At 44.6% G+C, this 13,676-nt stretch overlaps 1 protein-coding gene across 1 annotated transcript; it reads right to left on the bottom strand.

Annotated features, from left to right (window-relative positions):
• Positions 1-1,556: 1,556 nt before the first annotated feature.
• On the bottom strand, positions 1,557-8,477 carry LOC136167693 (serpin B3-like). The gene is made up of 8 exons (XM_065935202.1): positions 8,394-8,477; positions 7,181-7,370; positions 6,525-6,578; positions 5,108-5,236; positions 4,354-4,471; positions 3,076-3,218; positions 2,631-2,786; positions 1,557-1,961 (listed from the first exon to the last, which is right to left on the bottom strand). The coding sequence occupies exons 2-8, from the start codon at positions 7,343-7,345 to the stop codon at positions 1,557-1,559; spliced, it is 1,170 nt and encodes a 389-aa protein (XP_065791274.1). The 5' UTR covers positions 7,346-7,370; positions 8,394-8,477.
• Positions 8,478-13,676: the final 5,199 nt, after the last annotated feature.

The raw sequence follows: 13,676 nt of genomic DNA on the forward strand, positions 1-13,676 counted from the left end.
TTCTTGAACAAAAACAGCTCACAAAGAAGAAATGGTAATGATGTGATGTGGCAGAGGTATCAGTGTGAGCTGGGATGGTGATCACTTTGCAGAAAATAAGTGGGTCAGATCCACACGTTGTCCACCTTCTTCTTGCTCAATGTTACAGGTCAGTTATATCTTAATAAAGATGGAAAAATTAAAATTTCAAGACAGTTTTCTGAAGTGGTTGCAGCTTTTGTATCCCTACCAGATGTATAGGAGAGTTCTGACTGATTCACGTTCTCTCCACATGGAGTTTGAACAGTCATTTTAGCTTTGGCCAACCTAATAGGGACCAGGTGGTATCCTGGGGAGAAGTATTTTGTATGAACATTCTTTATTAAACTTGTTATCTTTATGTTTATTTTTTAAACCACATAAAATATTGATGTTCACTATGTTCCATTCAAAAATAACCTTATTGATGTATGACCTATGTAGAAAGCGCTGTACATGTTTAACGTATACAACTTCATGAGTTTTGAGATGAGCATACATCTGTGACACCATCACTCCAATCTATGTAGTAAACATGTCTGTCACCTCCCAAAGATTCCTCCTGCCCTAAGGAGAGCTATGTTTTAGGAAATAAAAATTGCTAATACTTGACATTTAAGTATTAGTGTATTTCAGGGTCATGTGTAGGCCTGCCCTTCTTACTATATACTCCCCCAGTCTGATCCCATCTTTGCCTTCAGTTACAATTACCATAGTTCTCTCAGTAACTATTATCTATTATTGGTACTGTCTGCCTTACCTTTAGAGATTCAGTACATATCCCATCTCTGAGTTCTAGACTCTTATATTTAAGTTCTTAACATGGGTTATAAAGCCTTTCACATTCTGGTAACAGTCCACCTCTTCAACCTCATCATGCTCTACTATTTTGAATTTTTATATATGATAATATTTTTCTAAATTATCTTTTCTATGTGTGGTGGTTCACTTACATGTTGTTGATAAGGAAAAAAAAGGAAAAGCAATGAATGGCATGAATAAATCATTGTTTTATTGATAATGTATTTCACAAAACCAAAAACTTTAGACATGTAAGTGTCCCACATACCACCTAAATTCAAATAAATGTGAGTGCCTAGGTGAAGAGTATATATGACTTACAGTATATATAATATAGTATATGTAGTTTTTGAAGTAAGAGCTATGATATTTCAAGGTTAGTAGAAGATAGAGTGTAGAAATAATCTTTTTCTATTAACTTATTTTAATTGGAGGCTAATTAGTTTGCAATATTGTGGTGGTTTTTGCTATACATTGACATGAATCAGCTAATCTTTTACAATATGTTGAACATTTTATGCAAAGAGGAGTTATCACGGGGAGATAGAGTCAGTTTACATATGTTTGTAGAAGTAGAGAGATACACAGACGTAGTATTCATATTTCCACCAGTACATGCTCAGTGGTGACTGTGAGATTGAAAGGAAAATGAATCCAAGGGAACCTGTTACGCCAGCATTCAAGCTCCGGGACCAGCTCCCTGAACGTCCCCGAGTGTGGCCGCTGGCCAAGGACGTCTACGGGGAAGAGACGCGGCCACAGAAGAGGATGCTGTTGGTCTCGACGTGCTTGATGAGGAACAGGAAAGGGTGATCGCAGCGGAAACTCTCACGAGACTGTGCTGATGTTAAAGCAACACTCACACCGGTAGCAGCCGCGGCCTCCGTGCCCTCCTCGGTCACCTCCACGAAGGACTTGTGGACGACCGTCGACACCGCCAGATCACGCTTCCCGGTCATGCCCGAGAAGTCGGCCACCATGCCACGGAAGGCGTCCTCCATCCCCAGGGCTTGCAGTGTGGGCACGAGGTCATAGCTCTCTTCCACTTTAAACCGAGGCAGGTATAAATCCACTTGTCTCTTCCCCATATTCTGTGGGCTCGTCCACTCTATCAACTTCTCAGCAGTGAGCTGGTCTTCAAGCTGTAACAGTGGGAAAGGAACAACTGTCAGGATTCTCAGTGGTCATGGAGCCCACCTAACCTTGGTTGGAAACATCTGGGAAACCTTTATTTGAACAGTAAACATGAATATAGGAGATTCAGTTTATTAGATTTTCTCTAAGGAGGAAAAAATAAGAGAGTCCTGAATATATATCATATGATCAAATAAATGTTTTTATATATTCATAACTTTGCTATTTTTATGTATTTATGCACACACATATATATGCATATATAGAAATGTCTATAGAAATGTATAGATGTGTATGTATATGAACATGCACACATTAATGAAAGAGCATTCGTTTAATGTGAAAGTCATGTCTGACTCTTTTTATCACCCCATGGTCTGTATCCCTCTAGGCTCCTCTGTCCATGGGATTTCCGAGGCAGAAATACTGGAGTGGGTTGTCATTTCCTCCTTCAGCGGATCTTCCTGACCCAGGGATTGAACCCACGTCTCCTGTGCTCCTGCATTGTAGGCAGATTCTTTACCATTGAGCCACAGATATTTAAGATATTGATGCTATTTTTTTGTTGTTGTTCTATGCTGCCAGCCAGTATCACCAATCTATGAGCAGCCCACACAAGCATTGTATCACTAGAAATTTAAGCAACAGCATGAAGCACTGTAAGTACCAGGTATTACCTCCTGCAGACCATCTACTTCATTGGGCAGCAGCACCATCATGCTTAGCTCTTCGCCTTTGTACGGGATTTCCAGGATCTTGGCTTGCACGTCCTCCAGTGACACGAAATTGAAACGATTGGTTTGTTTCATCATCTGCACAGATTTACTCGTATCCTGCAATAGATTCGTGTGCAAAAAGAATGCCAAGTGAGCATTAGTCCAAAAAAAGATAATCTTATTTAGATACCAAACTTAGCCTCCTAAGAGATGATCTGGGAAATCTGTGTCTTAGAGATGAGTTTCTTCAAGGAATCCCACGTAAATAAAGTTCAAAAAAGGACAAGAAAATAAGCTTTGACAAATTCTATCTTATATATGCAGTTATATATTAATTACTATGTATTTAAATTTTACAGTGCATGTGTAGCTACACTTTGTTATATACATAAATTACAGATAATACCTTGTTCAGCCAAAAGTTTTCCTCCACAGTACTTTCTTTCTTAAATTCCTGGTTCCACTGCCCTTTGAAATAGACGGCGTTCACCAGAACCAGAACAGTAGAGCTGTCAAGAGAGTCTTTGGGAAACAGGTCCTTGATTTTTTCTGCAAAGACAGAAAATCAAAGGTCTGTCATGTAAGGCATGAGTGGTTTATCTGTCAGATGCTTTGAAAGTTACAAGTGATGATGAAATATTCACACAAGTCAGCCCGTGAGGGACTCCATGCCCAGCGGTTCACCAGGTGAGGCTTTGCTCGTGGCCTCAGCCTGATGGAGTCGGCCTGATGGAGACGCCCCTGCTCCTGACTGGGAAGGTGTTCAGTCTGTGTGTGTGGGGACATCGGTCACCTCACAGGAACCCTCATGAACTGATTTCTGACCCTTGAGACGCCATGCTGTGCCAAGCCTCTTCAGTCATGTCCGACTCTGCGAGCCCACGGACTGCAGCCCGCCAGGCCCCTCTGTCCAAGGGATTCTCTAGGCAGGAGTACTGTGGTTGCTGGGCCCTCCTCCAGGGGCTCTTCCTGACCCGGGGATTCTGGGTCATCAATTCTGACAATACCTTGTGCATCAGAACTGGTTTCAGCTGATCTTTACTGGTCAGCTTTCTTCCTTCCCTTTCCTCCCTTCCTGCTCCCTCAAGAGCTTTGTCTCTTGTTTCCATTCCCTGTCTTCTTCATTCTGCACATGGAGTTGCCGTAGGTTAAGCCTATATTTCGGAAGGGAGGTGGGCTCGTGGGATGGAGACGTTGCCCAGCCCCCTCCCTGGGTGGGGAGGACACCTGTGACAGCCTGTGGGAGGCGGACGTGGGCCAGGAGGCTCCTCCGGCAGGTGGTCATTTCTGCAAGAAGGATGGTTTAAAGGAGAGCGGCTTGTTTCCCAGTTAAGAAAGCAAAAGGGAACTCTTTTCATATTTTCTCTTATGGATCATAATCCAGAAGTTAAGCCTTCAATTTAAAGAAAAACTTACGAATCAATCTGAAGTCTGAGTAGAGACTTGGGATCCAAAAAGACACTGTCATCCAGACTCAGCTCTGCCTGCAGGGGGCTGGTCCTGGGAGCCCCCCCGCCCGTTTCTCTCCTCACTGACGTGGACCATCCACCCCCTGCAGGGCCTCCCCACCCTCTCCAATCTCATCTCACCCCGTTCCCGGCAGCCCAGTCAGGGTCCAGCACTGTGTTCACACACAGTGGGGACTCAGCAGTGATTTTTAATGGGTGACTCTCTCATAACCTACCATTGGTTTGGCTCTCCACCCAGGAATTAATCATCTTTCGACTTTCCTCTGCAGCATTTTTAAAATCAGCAGATTCCACACTGGCTAGATAAAATTTCTTAACATTATCCATGTATTCCTATGACATGAGCAGGAAGAAAGGAGGAATGAAAAATAATTTATCAGTAACTATGTTCAATTCAGTTCAGTTCATTCACTCAGTTGTGTCCGACTCTTCGTGATCCCATGAAACACAGCACACCAGGCCACCCTGTTCATCACCAACTCCCAGAGTTTACTCAAACTCATGTCCATCGAGTCGGTGATGCCATCCAGCCATCCCATCCTCTGTCGTCCCCTTCTCCTCCTGCCCCCAATCCCTCCCAGCATCAGAGTCTTTTCCAATGAGTCAACTCTTCTTATGAGGTGGCCAAAGTATTGGAGTTTCAGCTTCAGCATCAATACTTCCAATGAACACCCAAGGACTGATCTCCTTTAGAACGAACTGGTTGTAGGTATTCCCAAATTAAATTAAATGTGTTCAATCCTGATTAAGCAGAGTTCATAAGCCAATGTCTAGCCCCGCCCTCACTGGTGGGCTGTCAGCCTCTGGACACTCAGCGGGTGGGGTTGTGGTTGGGGAGTCCGGTGCCCCTGAGAGTAATGCCCCCGTGTGGGTCCCCAGGCTCCTCTGCACCCGCCCCTCTCCCCATTAGGAGATGGGGTCGGAGGACCCGGGATGCAGACTAAAGGTGTGACAGACCAGGAAACTCACCTGGAGAAACGGAAACTCCTTTTCTCCATAGAGCCTGTTGGCGACACTCAGCTCATAGGCATCAGTGGATTTCTTTAATTCCGTCAGAAGCTTTTGAAAGTGATGGTGAACTTTTCCTGGCTTTTCAACCTTCAAACACCAAAAAGTGAGCTCATTGGATTCTCTGTCAATGTAAACTCTACACCCCCAGAGGTCTGTTAGATCCCTGTTAGAGGGTGGTATCCCCAGGGATGATGGTTGTTGTTTTTTCCCCTAATTGGTGTGTGTTACTGGATATAACCTTCCTAATCTTTATAGTCAGTCTTCTAGGTGATTCTCTCTTCCTGCTCAAACACATTCCACTCTTTTCTCTTTTGAACTACCCATGCAGCACCATTCCTCCGCTGCGTTGTGTCTTAGTTGTCTGCAATGGTTAGGGTAAACTTCTCAGCTAAACTTATGCTTCTTGAGGGCCAGACCCACAGTGCGTCTCTAACAGTCATCAACTGTGTGAGAAAGTAAATCTGTGTGCTGTCCGAGGTTATGACATGAAGACCTGCTATACTCCTGGTGGGACTGTCTTCTAAGACCCGGTGACTCTGACCTACATATCCTCACACTGATGGTCACATGTCTCAGTGTAGGAGCAGTGTGTGCCTGGGACACTGCTAGCAGCTGTACGCCAGCATCTCTAAGTCTTTAGTTGAATTCACATGATAACAAGAGAATGCAGAGAGCTAAGAAACTTCTCCAAGGAGCCAGAGCCAGGTTTTCAACTCAGGCTTGTCTCAATCCAGAACCTTAAACTTGCTACCTAAGAGTTTTGTACTAGTCCATAAAAATAGCTCTCAGCTAATCACTTTCCATCATATATTTTGATGCCTACCTATTGGTCTTAATAATATGAACTAACATCATGATTTAATATTATCCAATAATAAAGTTAATATTATGAGTTAATTAATACTATCCAATGTTAGAAACATGTTATAAATACTGTAATCATTATTTTTCTATAAAAATAATAATAAAATACATAATTATATCAGAGTTTTCATTTTCCTGGCACTGCTATTCTGTTTCACATGGATTTGCATGTATTGCAGCAGACATTTTATTGTCCCCAGTTAATTGGGATGAAGTCACTGTGGCTCAGAGCAGTTGTATTTTCCACATTTTTCCTTCCTGAACAACAGAGCACAATTTGAAGCTCCTTTGGGTTTCAGAGCCCTTACTGTGAAGCACATGCTGCTCTCCTCTCAGGATAACAAAGATGTGAAGTACATATGTAACATGAAATGAGCAACAACTCTGTCCACTGTATTTCACTTAAGATGTCCCCTAAAGATGGACTTTTCCCACTTTGTCTGAAATCCCCAGTTTAAACTATGACCCAGTTGGATACATGACCTTCTAAATCCGGAGCTCTGTGACTCACGTGATCATTTGTGGCTCCTCTTGTGTTCTCTGTGATTTTACTGAAGTGAAGGACCTGGAGGAGACAGATAGTGGGGCAAAGAAGTGTTACCCTATATATATCTGTGTGCATCACAGTCAATAAAAAAGAAAGAAAAAAGTCAGGAAGAAGAAAGAAAATGCAAACCAAGTACCAAACCAAACAAAAAAACCCAAACCATAGGGCACAAAGAAAAGAAGAAAGAAATATTCAGTGCAAACACTTGCTTCTTAAAAAACACAATCTGTGTGTGGAAAACACAAAGCTGCTTGATCGCTATCCACCTTAGAGAATCATGTCTCGTTTTTCATTCATCATTGAGGAAACATGGGAAGATGTTTCCATGGGGGCATGGATTTTAGTCAGTGTCTCACTTCCAGTGAATTCTCCCTTTAAAGCCTCACCTCTGGTTGCTGGGCGATTGTGGGGGGTCATCCCAGCCCCCAGAGGAAGTCCAGGCATAGGAAGGCGGTGGGGAGCCCTGCGGGAGAGTGTGTGCCCCTCTCTGCACCCACCCCGTCGTGGGGCTGCTTGAGCTTCCCGTGGGACCCCCGGGGACAGCCAGACCTGTGGTCATCTGCACTCCAGCCAGCAGACAAACCATGCAAACCTGTGATGGAAAGGCAGCTGCCACCTACCTTCTGCATTTCTGATGCGGTGTTTTCTCGGGCCCCTAAGTAAGTCATGGCTAAGGCTGACGAGATACTGAAAGGGGAATAGAAGATGTTTTCCTTCTTTGATTTTCTGATCTGGTGGAACAGATCGATTGCAAGGTGGATGATTGCTTCACCGAGGGAACTCATGGTGGCCGGATGTGGTCTGGAAGTCCTGGAAGAGCATCAGATGCATTTTATAATCGCTCTAGTGAAGGAAGGCTAGTCTGTAACGAGAATTTCTAAAGGAAATGCCTTATGTGTGGGTTGTGGATTTCCGGCAACTAAGATTTTTCCTTTGTATACCTATAGTAATTGGAAGACTTTTGAAATTAGGAATACTGGAGTGGGTTTCTATGCCTTCCCCCAGGGCACCTTCCCCACCCAGGGACTGAACCCACATCTCTTGCAGCTCCTGGATTGGTAGACTTTCTCTCTTCCTACCACGGGTGCCACCTGGGAAGGCTTATTTATAGAAAATTTTTCTTAAATATAATAGAAACTTTATGTTATACATTTCATAATTAGGAGGTGTACCTGTATCCATCTGATAATTAGACGACTATTGAAATTAGTATTTAAAGAAACATTTTCTAAAAAATAAGAGTATCTTTACTGTTTCTTCCTTACTGACTGTACAAGAGTGGGTAAAAAATGCTTCATGACAGATGTTTTGTTGTTGTTGTTCAGTAGCTAAGTAGTGTCCAACTCTTTCCTCTCCATGGACAAGCTCCTCTGTCCTCCACTCTCTCCCAGAGTTTGTTCAAATTCATATTCATTGAGTCCGTGATGCTGTAGAACCATCCCATCCTCTGCTGCCCCTTTTTCTTTTTCCTTTCAATTTTTCCCAGCCTCCACATCTTTCCCATTGAGTTTATAACAGATTTGAAGGCAAAACTGATGTGGTAACATCCAGCCATTTCCCATCAGGTACCTCCCTGCCTTACTTGAAGGATCTGTAGATGCTGGACAGCCTACCCCTGATACACATGCTCCCAGAGGAGTGTGGGTTTTCTTTTAGAAAGAAGTAAATTACTTATGGATTAAATCAGGAGAAAAAGTTCTTTTACTCTGGCAGAATAAGTAAAATACCATCATATTAAATGAGATATTTAATACATGCATAATAAAACATCACATTCATTATAATTTCCAGAAAGGATTCCTGTAGGTATGCGGTGCTGCTGGAAGCACTCACCTGTGTTCCTGGAGGAAGCAGAGGTGGTGTGCCGGGCGTGATCAGCCCCGAATATATAGCTCTACCAGCCGCCTCCCGTGCCTCAAAGCAGCTGACATTTCAAGTAGATCAACTCTTGATTTCTTCACCAGTTATCTTCAACTTCTTGGGCAAGAAGTCTCTATGAGGAAAGACAAGGTTATTGACCAATTCCTGTACGTTGTTTTCTTCTGCAAAAGAAATTGTGACCTACCATCCTTGGTTCATATGAATGCATGTACGTGCCTTTCTGACAGCAATGACAGTACACTTATGTTTCAACTTCTTCACCTGCCCTTAGGAACTAGGCCCAGCCAGAAATGACCCTTAAAAATCTTTCTTCTCTTGTTAATTCATGTTGACTCCTATTTAAGACCACTTCTAACACAAACAATTGAAAAGCTGACATTGTTTTAATTCTGAAAAGGCTTGTTTCTTTAAAAATATTTTGTATACCTGGGAAAATAGCTCAATATCTCAGTTTAAGAGGGATTGGCAAAGTGTGTCAGCTGTAGGTGGAGATTTGCCTCCTCTCGAGGTTGGACCCTGGCGTGGTTCTCCCCGTGACCCCATTGTCCTTGCAGTTAATTCCAGCTGTACCCTGATTTCTATGGTCAGAGGGCAGCCCATTTTCTGTGAGAACAAGGGATACAAACAGGACCCATTTTAAGGGTAGTTTTCTAATGTTTTAGTATGAAGATTTCTCAGAAAAGTAAATAGCTTGAGCTCCAGAATTATAACATTCTCAATCATCCTGATCTGCAGCACACCCACTTCTGATCATGACCAGAACAACAGAGTCAAATGTCTATAAGGAAAAGAAAGAAAAAAATGTGTTCTTTGAATGTCATGGTTGAGTCTCATCACTGCAGTCTCATCTCTTCAAGCATCTGGTGTTCCTGTAATAGAAAAATATTAAAAACTACTGACTAGTTACTGAGGGGGTTCTGTATTCACCCATTTTCTGCTTTAACAGCATATTTATGTTGGTGAGTTTGTTTCCCCCATTTCACAGATAACAGAAATGAGCCACAGAGTGACTGAACAGAAGCCCAGGTGTCTAAGGGGGTGAATTGCCCAGGTGAGCTCTCCAGGCAGGTAGCTGGTTCCAGGAGGCTGCGTGTGTATCCACTTCCCACAGGGAGGTGTAGACAGACTCTGGGCCTTTACTGACAAATCTCCTTGTGTCTGGATGAAAAGAACCTGTGACCTCTGCCCTTTCAGAAGAGATCATGTTCTCTCACAAAATCCGAAGGGGTGGGAACGGGTCCCTAAATTCTCCTCCAAGGACGCCATAGTCATTACAGAGGAAGGCAGGGTATCAGACACTCTTTGAGGGTTGTGTAAAATCTAGCAATTTCATTGTGGACGTGTGTTTTAATTTCTTAGTCGTATACTTAAGAACGTAATGTGTGGGTCAACGGTAAGTTTACAGTTGATCGATTGATTAGTCGATTTTTCTCTATGATTGATTTAGAAGAACTACCAGACTGCCTTCCCCAGCAGCTGCACCGTCCTGCTTTCCCACCAGGCTAGGAGAGAGCACGCGTGTGTGGGCTGCAATTCTCCCCTCACCCCGCGCTCAGTACTGCGCCTGCTCGGAGTCTGCAGTCCCAGCACGTCACTCACTCTCAGGAAGACCCGCCCACCACAGGCTCCCGGAAGCACAGGGATGGAGCCACGAGCTGGGGGAAGCGGAGTCCTGTGTGTTGAAACCGCAGAGACGGTTCCTGAGCTCAGCCCTGCTGCTCTTAGGGCGCCTCCTGGCTACGTGTGCCTTGACCCCCGACACTGGCGGTCAGAGACCCCTGAGCTGAGACGGGTGGGCTGAGCGAGGGTGGAGTCTGCTGGAGTCTGATGGGGGAGCTGAGTCTAAAGAAGAAGGAAACAGCAGGAGAGAAGACCCAGGGTGAAAAACGACAGACATGAGGAATGAGAGCGCCCAGTCAGCGCTGCGTCACGGGCGCTGCCAGAGAGCGGGAGGGCCCTGGGCCGGAGCAGGGTGGACGTCTTTGGGCTCAAAGAGAAAGGGCTCTGAGCCCAGAGACAGAAGCAAGGAGCCCCGGCTGGGCCTGGAGGAGGCCCAGGGGACAGAGCAGGAGACGAGGACTCAAGGGAACCACTGACTGAGCTGATTCCTCCTGTGACTGAGTTACCGAGGCTGGTGTTGCGGAGGCTGGCTTTGAGGGAAAGGCACTAACTGATGAAGATCAAGATTTTGTTTTGGAGGAGGAAATGGCAACGCACTCCAGTATTCTTGCCTGGGAAATCCCATGAACAGAGGAGTCTGTAGGGCAACAGTCAGTTCGGAGGGTGGCAAAGGGTGGGACACGACTGGGCATATATGCAAAACAAAGGATTTTGCTTAGATTTAGAGTGAACTTGGTTAGTTCAAACAAGAAACCATATCACAGCTTTCTCCCCCTCCTTTTCAAAAGTGCTCTTGGCATGTATTAGACAAGGTGAAGACACGGTGATGTCACACAGTGTCACAGGACACTCAGCAATTCTCAGACCATTTTGCAAGTCAGTACTTGCCAACCTGTCTTTGGATATTTTCTAAATATACCAACATCATTGGCATCATGAATCCCAGAATCCAATAAAACAGAGGAAATGACATGTCCAGGAACCATCCCACTATTTCTAATACCTGTGTAGGCAGCTTCAAAATAGCTCCTCTGTTTTCCTACTGTTTTCTTCCTTCCTTGTGAAGGGCGTGAAGACTTATCAGCTTTACTGAGGTGCACATCCTATGGGGCATTTTATCTCTTCCTTATTAATACCCACGCAGTTATACAGATCTACAGGTAAATTGGTTACTCTCAAGTAATCCTTCAAGCTTTCAATAATAGAATATCTGCCAATTACTGTTTTAACATTCCCTACAGATACAAATCTGTACAATGTAAATAGCATCTGAACAGGATGAATCAGATTTACCTTAATTTCCCTTAGTTGGGGAATGGTCTTGTCTGTAGGTGTGTCATGGAAGATTGAGACAATTCATTCATCACCACCTGTCTCCCCATTCCCATGCCTCCAATTGCTCTTGGGACAGTCATCCTACTCTATGCTTAGCACCATCCAACCCTCTCTCACATCTCCTGTCTCTAGAACCATTTCTACAACCCTTCCTTTCAGCAGAGTCTGATTGACATTTAACATTCCAATTGATTTTGCGTGTGTTAGCTAAGTCACTTCAGTCGTTTTCCACTCTTTGTGACCCCATGGGCTGTAGCCCACCAGGCTCCTCTGTCCATGGGATTCTCCAGGCAAGAATACTGGAGTAGGTTGCCATGCCTTCCTCCAGGGGATCTTCCCAATTCAGGGATTGAACCTGGGTCTCTTATGTCTCCTGTGTTGGCAAACTGGTTCTTTACCACCAGTTCCAACTAGGAAGTCCCTTGAATTGAATAATATTATATATTAAGGAAGGACTGAGTAAGTCCTTTCTTAGTCACAATTTTATTTTATAACTTCTTATCATGTTAGAAAAATCGCACTGCCTCCCAGATTTGCTTTTGTGGGTCTCTTAATTTTTTGGTAGAATGCAGAGAGAGAGAGGCTTTTCTTTGTGCATGAACTAGGAATCACTGACTCTTGGTCTCTTACATTTGAATGAAGGCTTCTTGATTTCATTTGAATGTAGGGGTGATCACATAATGTGTTTGATTATCTATTTTTAAACTTTCTTAATGATTCACTCTCCATTCATTGAGTTCTTAGTTATGTTCTATGACTTAGTACTGAGCTTAGTGAAGGGTCTCTATCACAGTGCAAGAAGCAGGGACTTAATGACAAGGGAGGTTTGCCAAGGCTCCTTTACATTTGGTGACAACTGACTTCCTAAGCCTCATCCTCTGAGACAGACTCTGAGACCATGATAGCACCATCCATTCCCCACCTGGTGACTTCTGCAACCAGCCTCTGTGTTCCCGGAAATGATTCTGGCTTTAGCACATATCTCAGCAAGACTGACAGGGACAGCTGTCATCAGCACCTTCAGTTTCTCAGTGATCCAAGCAAGATAACATCAACTCCCATAGACTCCAGGAAATATCTATTATTGCACAAGAAACGCCCGACTCTAACACCTTCCAGTGATTTCCTCCCTGCATTCGATGACCACTTGACAAAACATCCTGATTACCTGTACTTCAGGTAAAAGATTTGTTCCTGAAATTCAGGGTATTTCATTGAATGTTGATTTACAATGTTGTTTTGATGAGGTTCATGCCCTTCTTTGAATGTATTTTTAACTGCTGAAGTGGTTGATTTTTTGCTCTAGTAAACTATTGTGACTTAACAGCTTAGGCTGGAGTGTGAGATGGGACTTCTCCTCTGCTCTGGAGGCACTGTGTTAGGTTCCTAGGACCTCTGTCCTGAGCTGCCCACACTGAGGTTTAAAGCCACCGGTGTTTGTTCTCTCCCGCTTCTGAAGGCTTGAGGTGTAAAACCTGTGTTCTCAGGACCACACTTCCTCGGGAGGCTCTTGGGGAGAATTCTCTTTACCTTTTCTACCTCCTGGTGGTTCCTAGAGTTTCTGGGCTTGTGCCTCTGTCTCCACATGACCGTCTTCTCTGTGTCTCTTCTCTTCATATAAGGGTCCAGTCATGGATTAGGACCCAGCTTGAGTCAATACGATCTTATGTTAACTAGTTATGTTTATGATCTATTTACAAATAAGGTCCACTCTGGGATTAGAAATAAACTGAGGGGACGGGCAGAGGAAGTTCTCTTCAGTCCCTACAATCAGCAATCCCATCAGCCAAACTGAACATTTGTAAGAGTTTGGAGAGAAGCCATGGCAGTATTTTTCCATGAGTACGAGACATTTATCGGTATCCATGCGATCCTGAACCAGCCTGCGCAGCGTGGACACTGAGAGGTCCATGGACACGAGGCCATCCTCTTGGCGACTACCTTGGAGCAGCGGGCCGGGCGGCGGGGCGCGCAGGAGGCGGGCTCAGCAGCCTCGCAGGGCCAGCCTGAGGGTGAGGGCGGCTGTGTCGTGGCTCCTGCGGTGCTTCTCCTCCCAGAACCCAGAGGGGTGAGGGAGAGATGCACTCTGTCTTGTTCCTGGTTTTGGGGCCACTTCTCATGGCAGCAGTTCAGAGCCCCAGGAGGTAAAGTCCCAGTTTCAAGGGTGGAGATGGGAGGGCAGCACGGGAAACTGGCTGCCTTGGGAGTGGCTTTTCCCGAGGCCTTCCCAGAGGGTTAGTTCCAAATCTGGGGTGTATTTAATGGTGGAGCCCTTCTGAC

Source organism: Muntiacus reevesi, chromosome 4 (genome assembly GCF_963930625.1).
Source record: "Muntiacus reevesi chromosome 4, mMunRee1.1, whole genome shotgun sequence".
Lineage (NCBI taxonomy): Eukaryota > Metazoa > Chordata > Mammalia > Artiodactyla > Cervidae > Muntiacus > Muntiacus reevesi.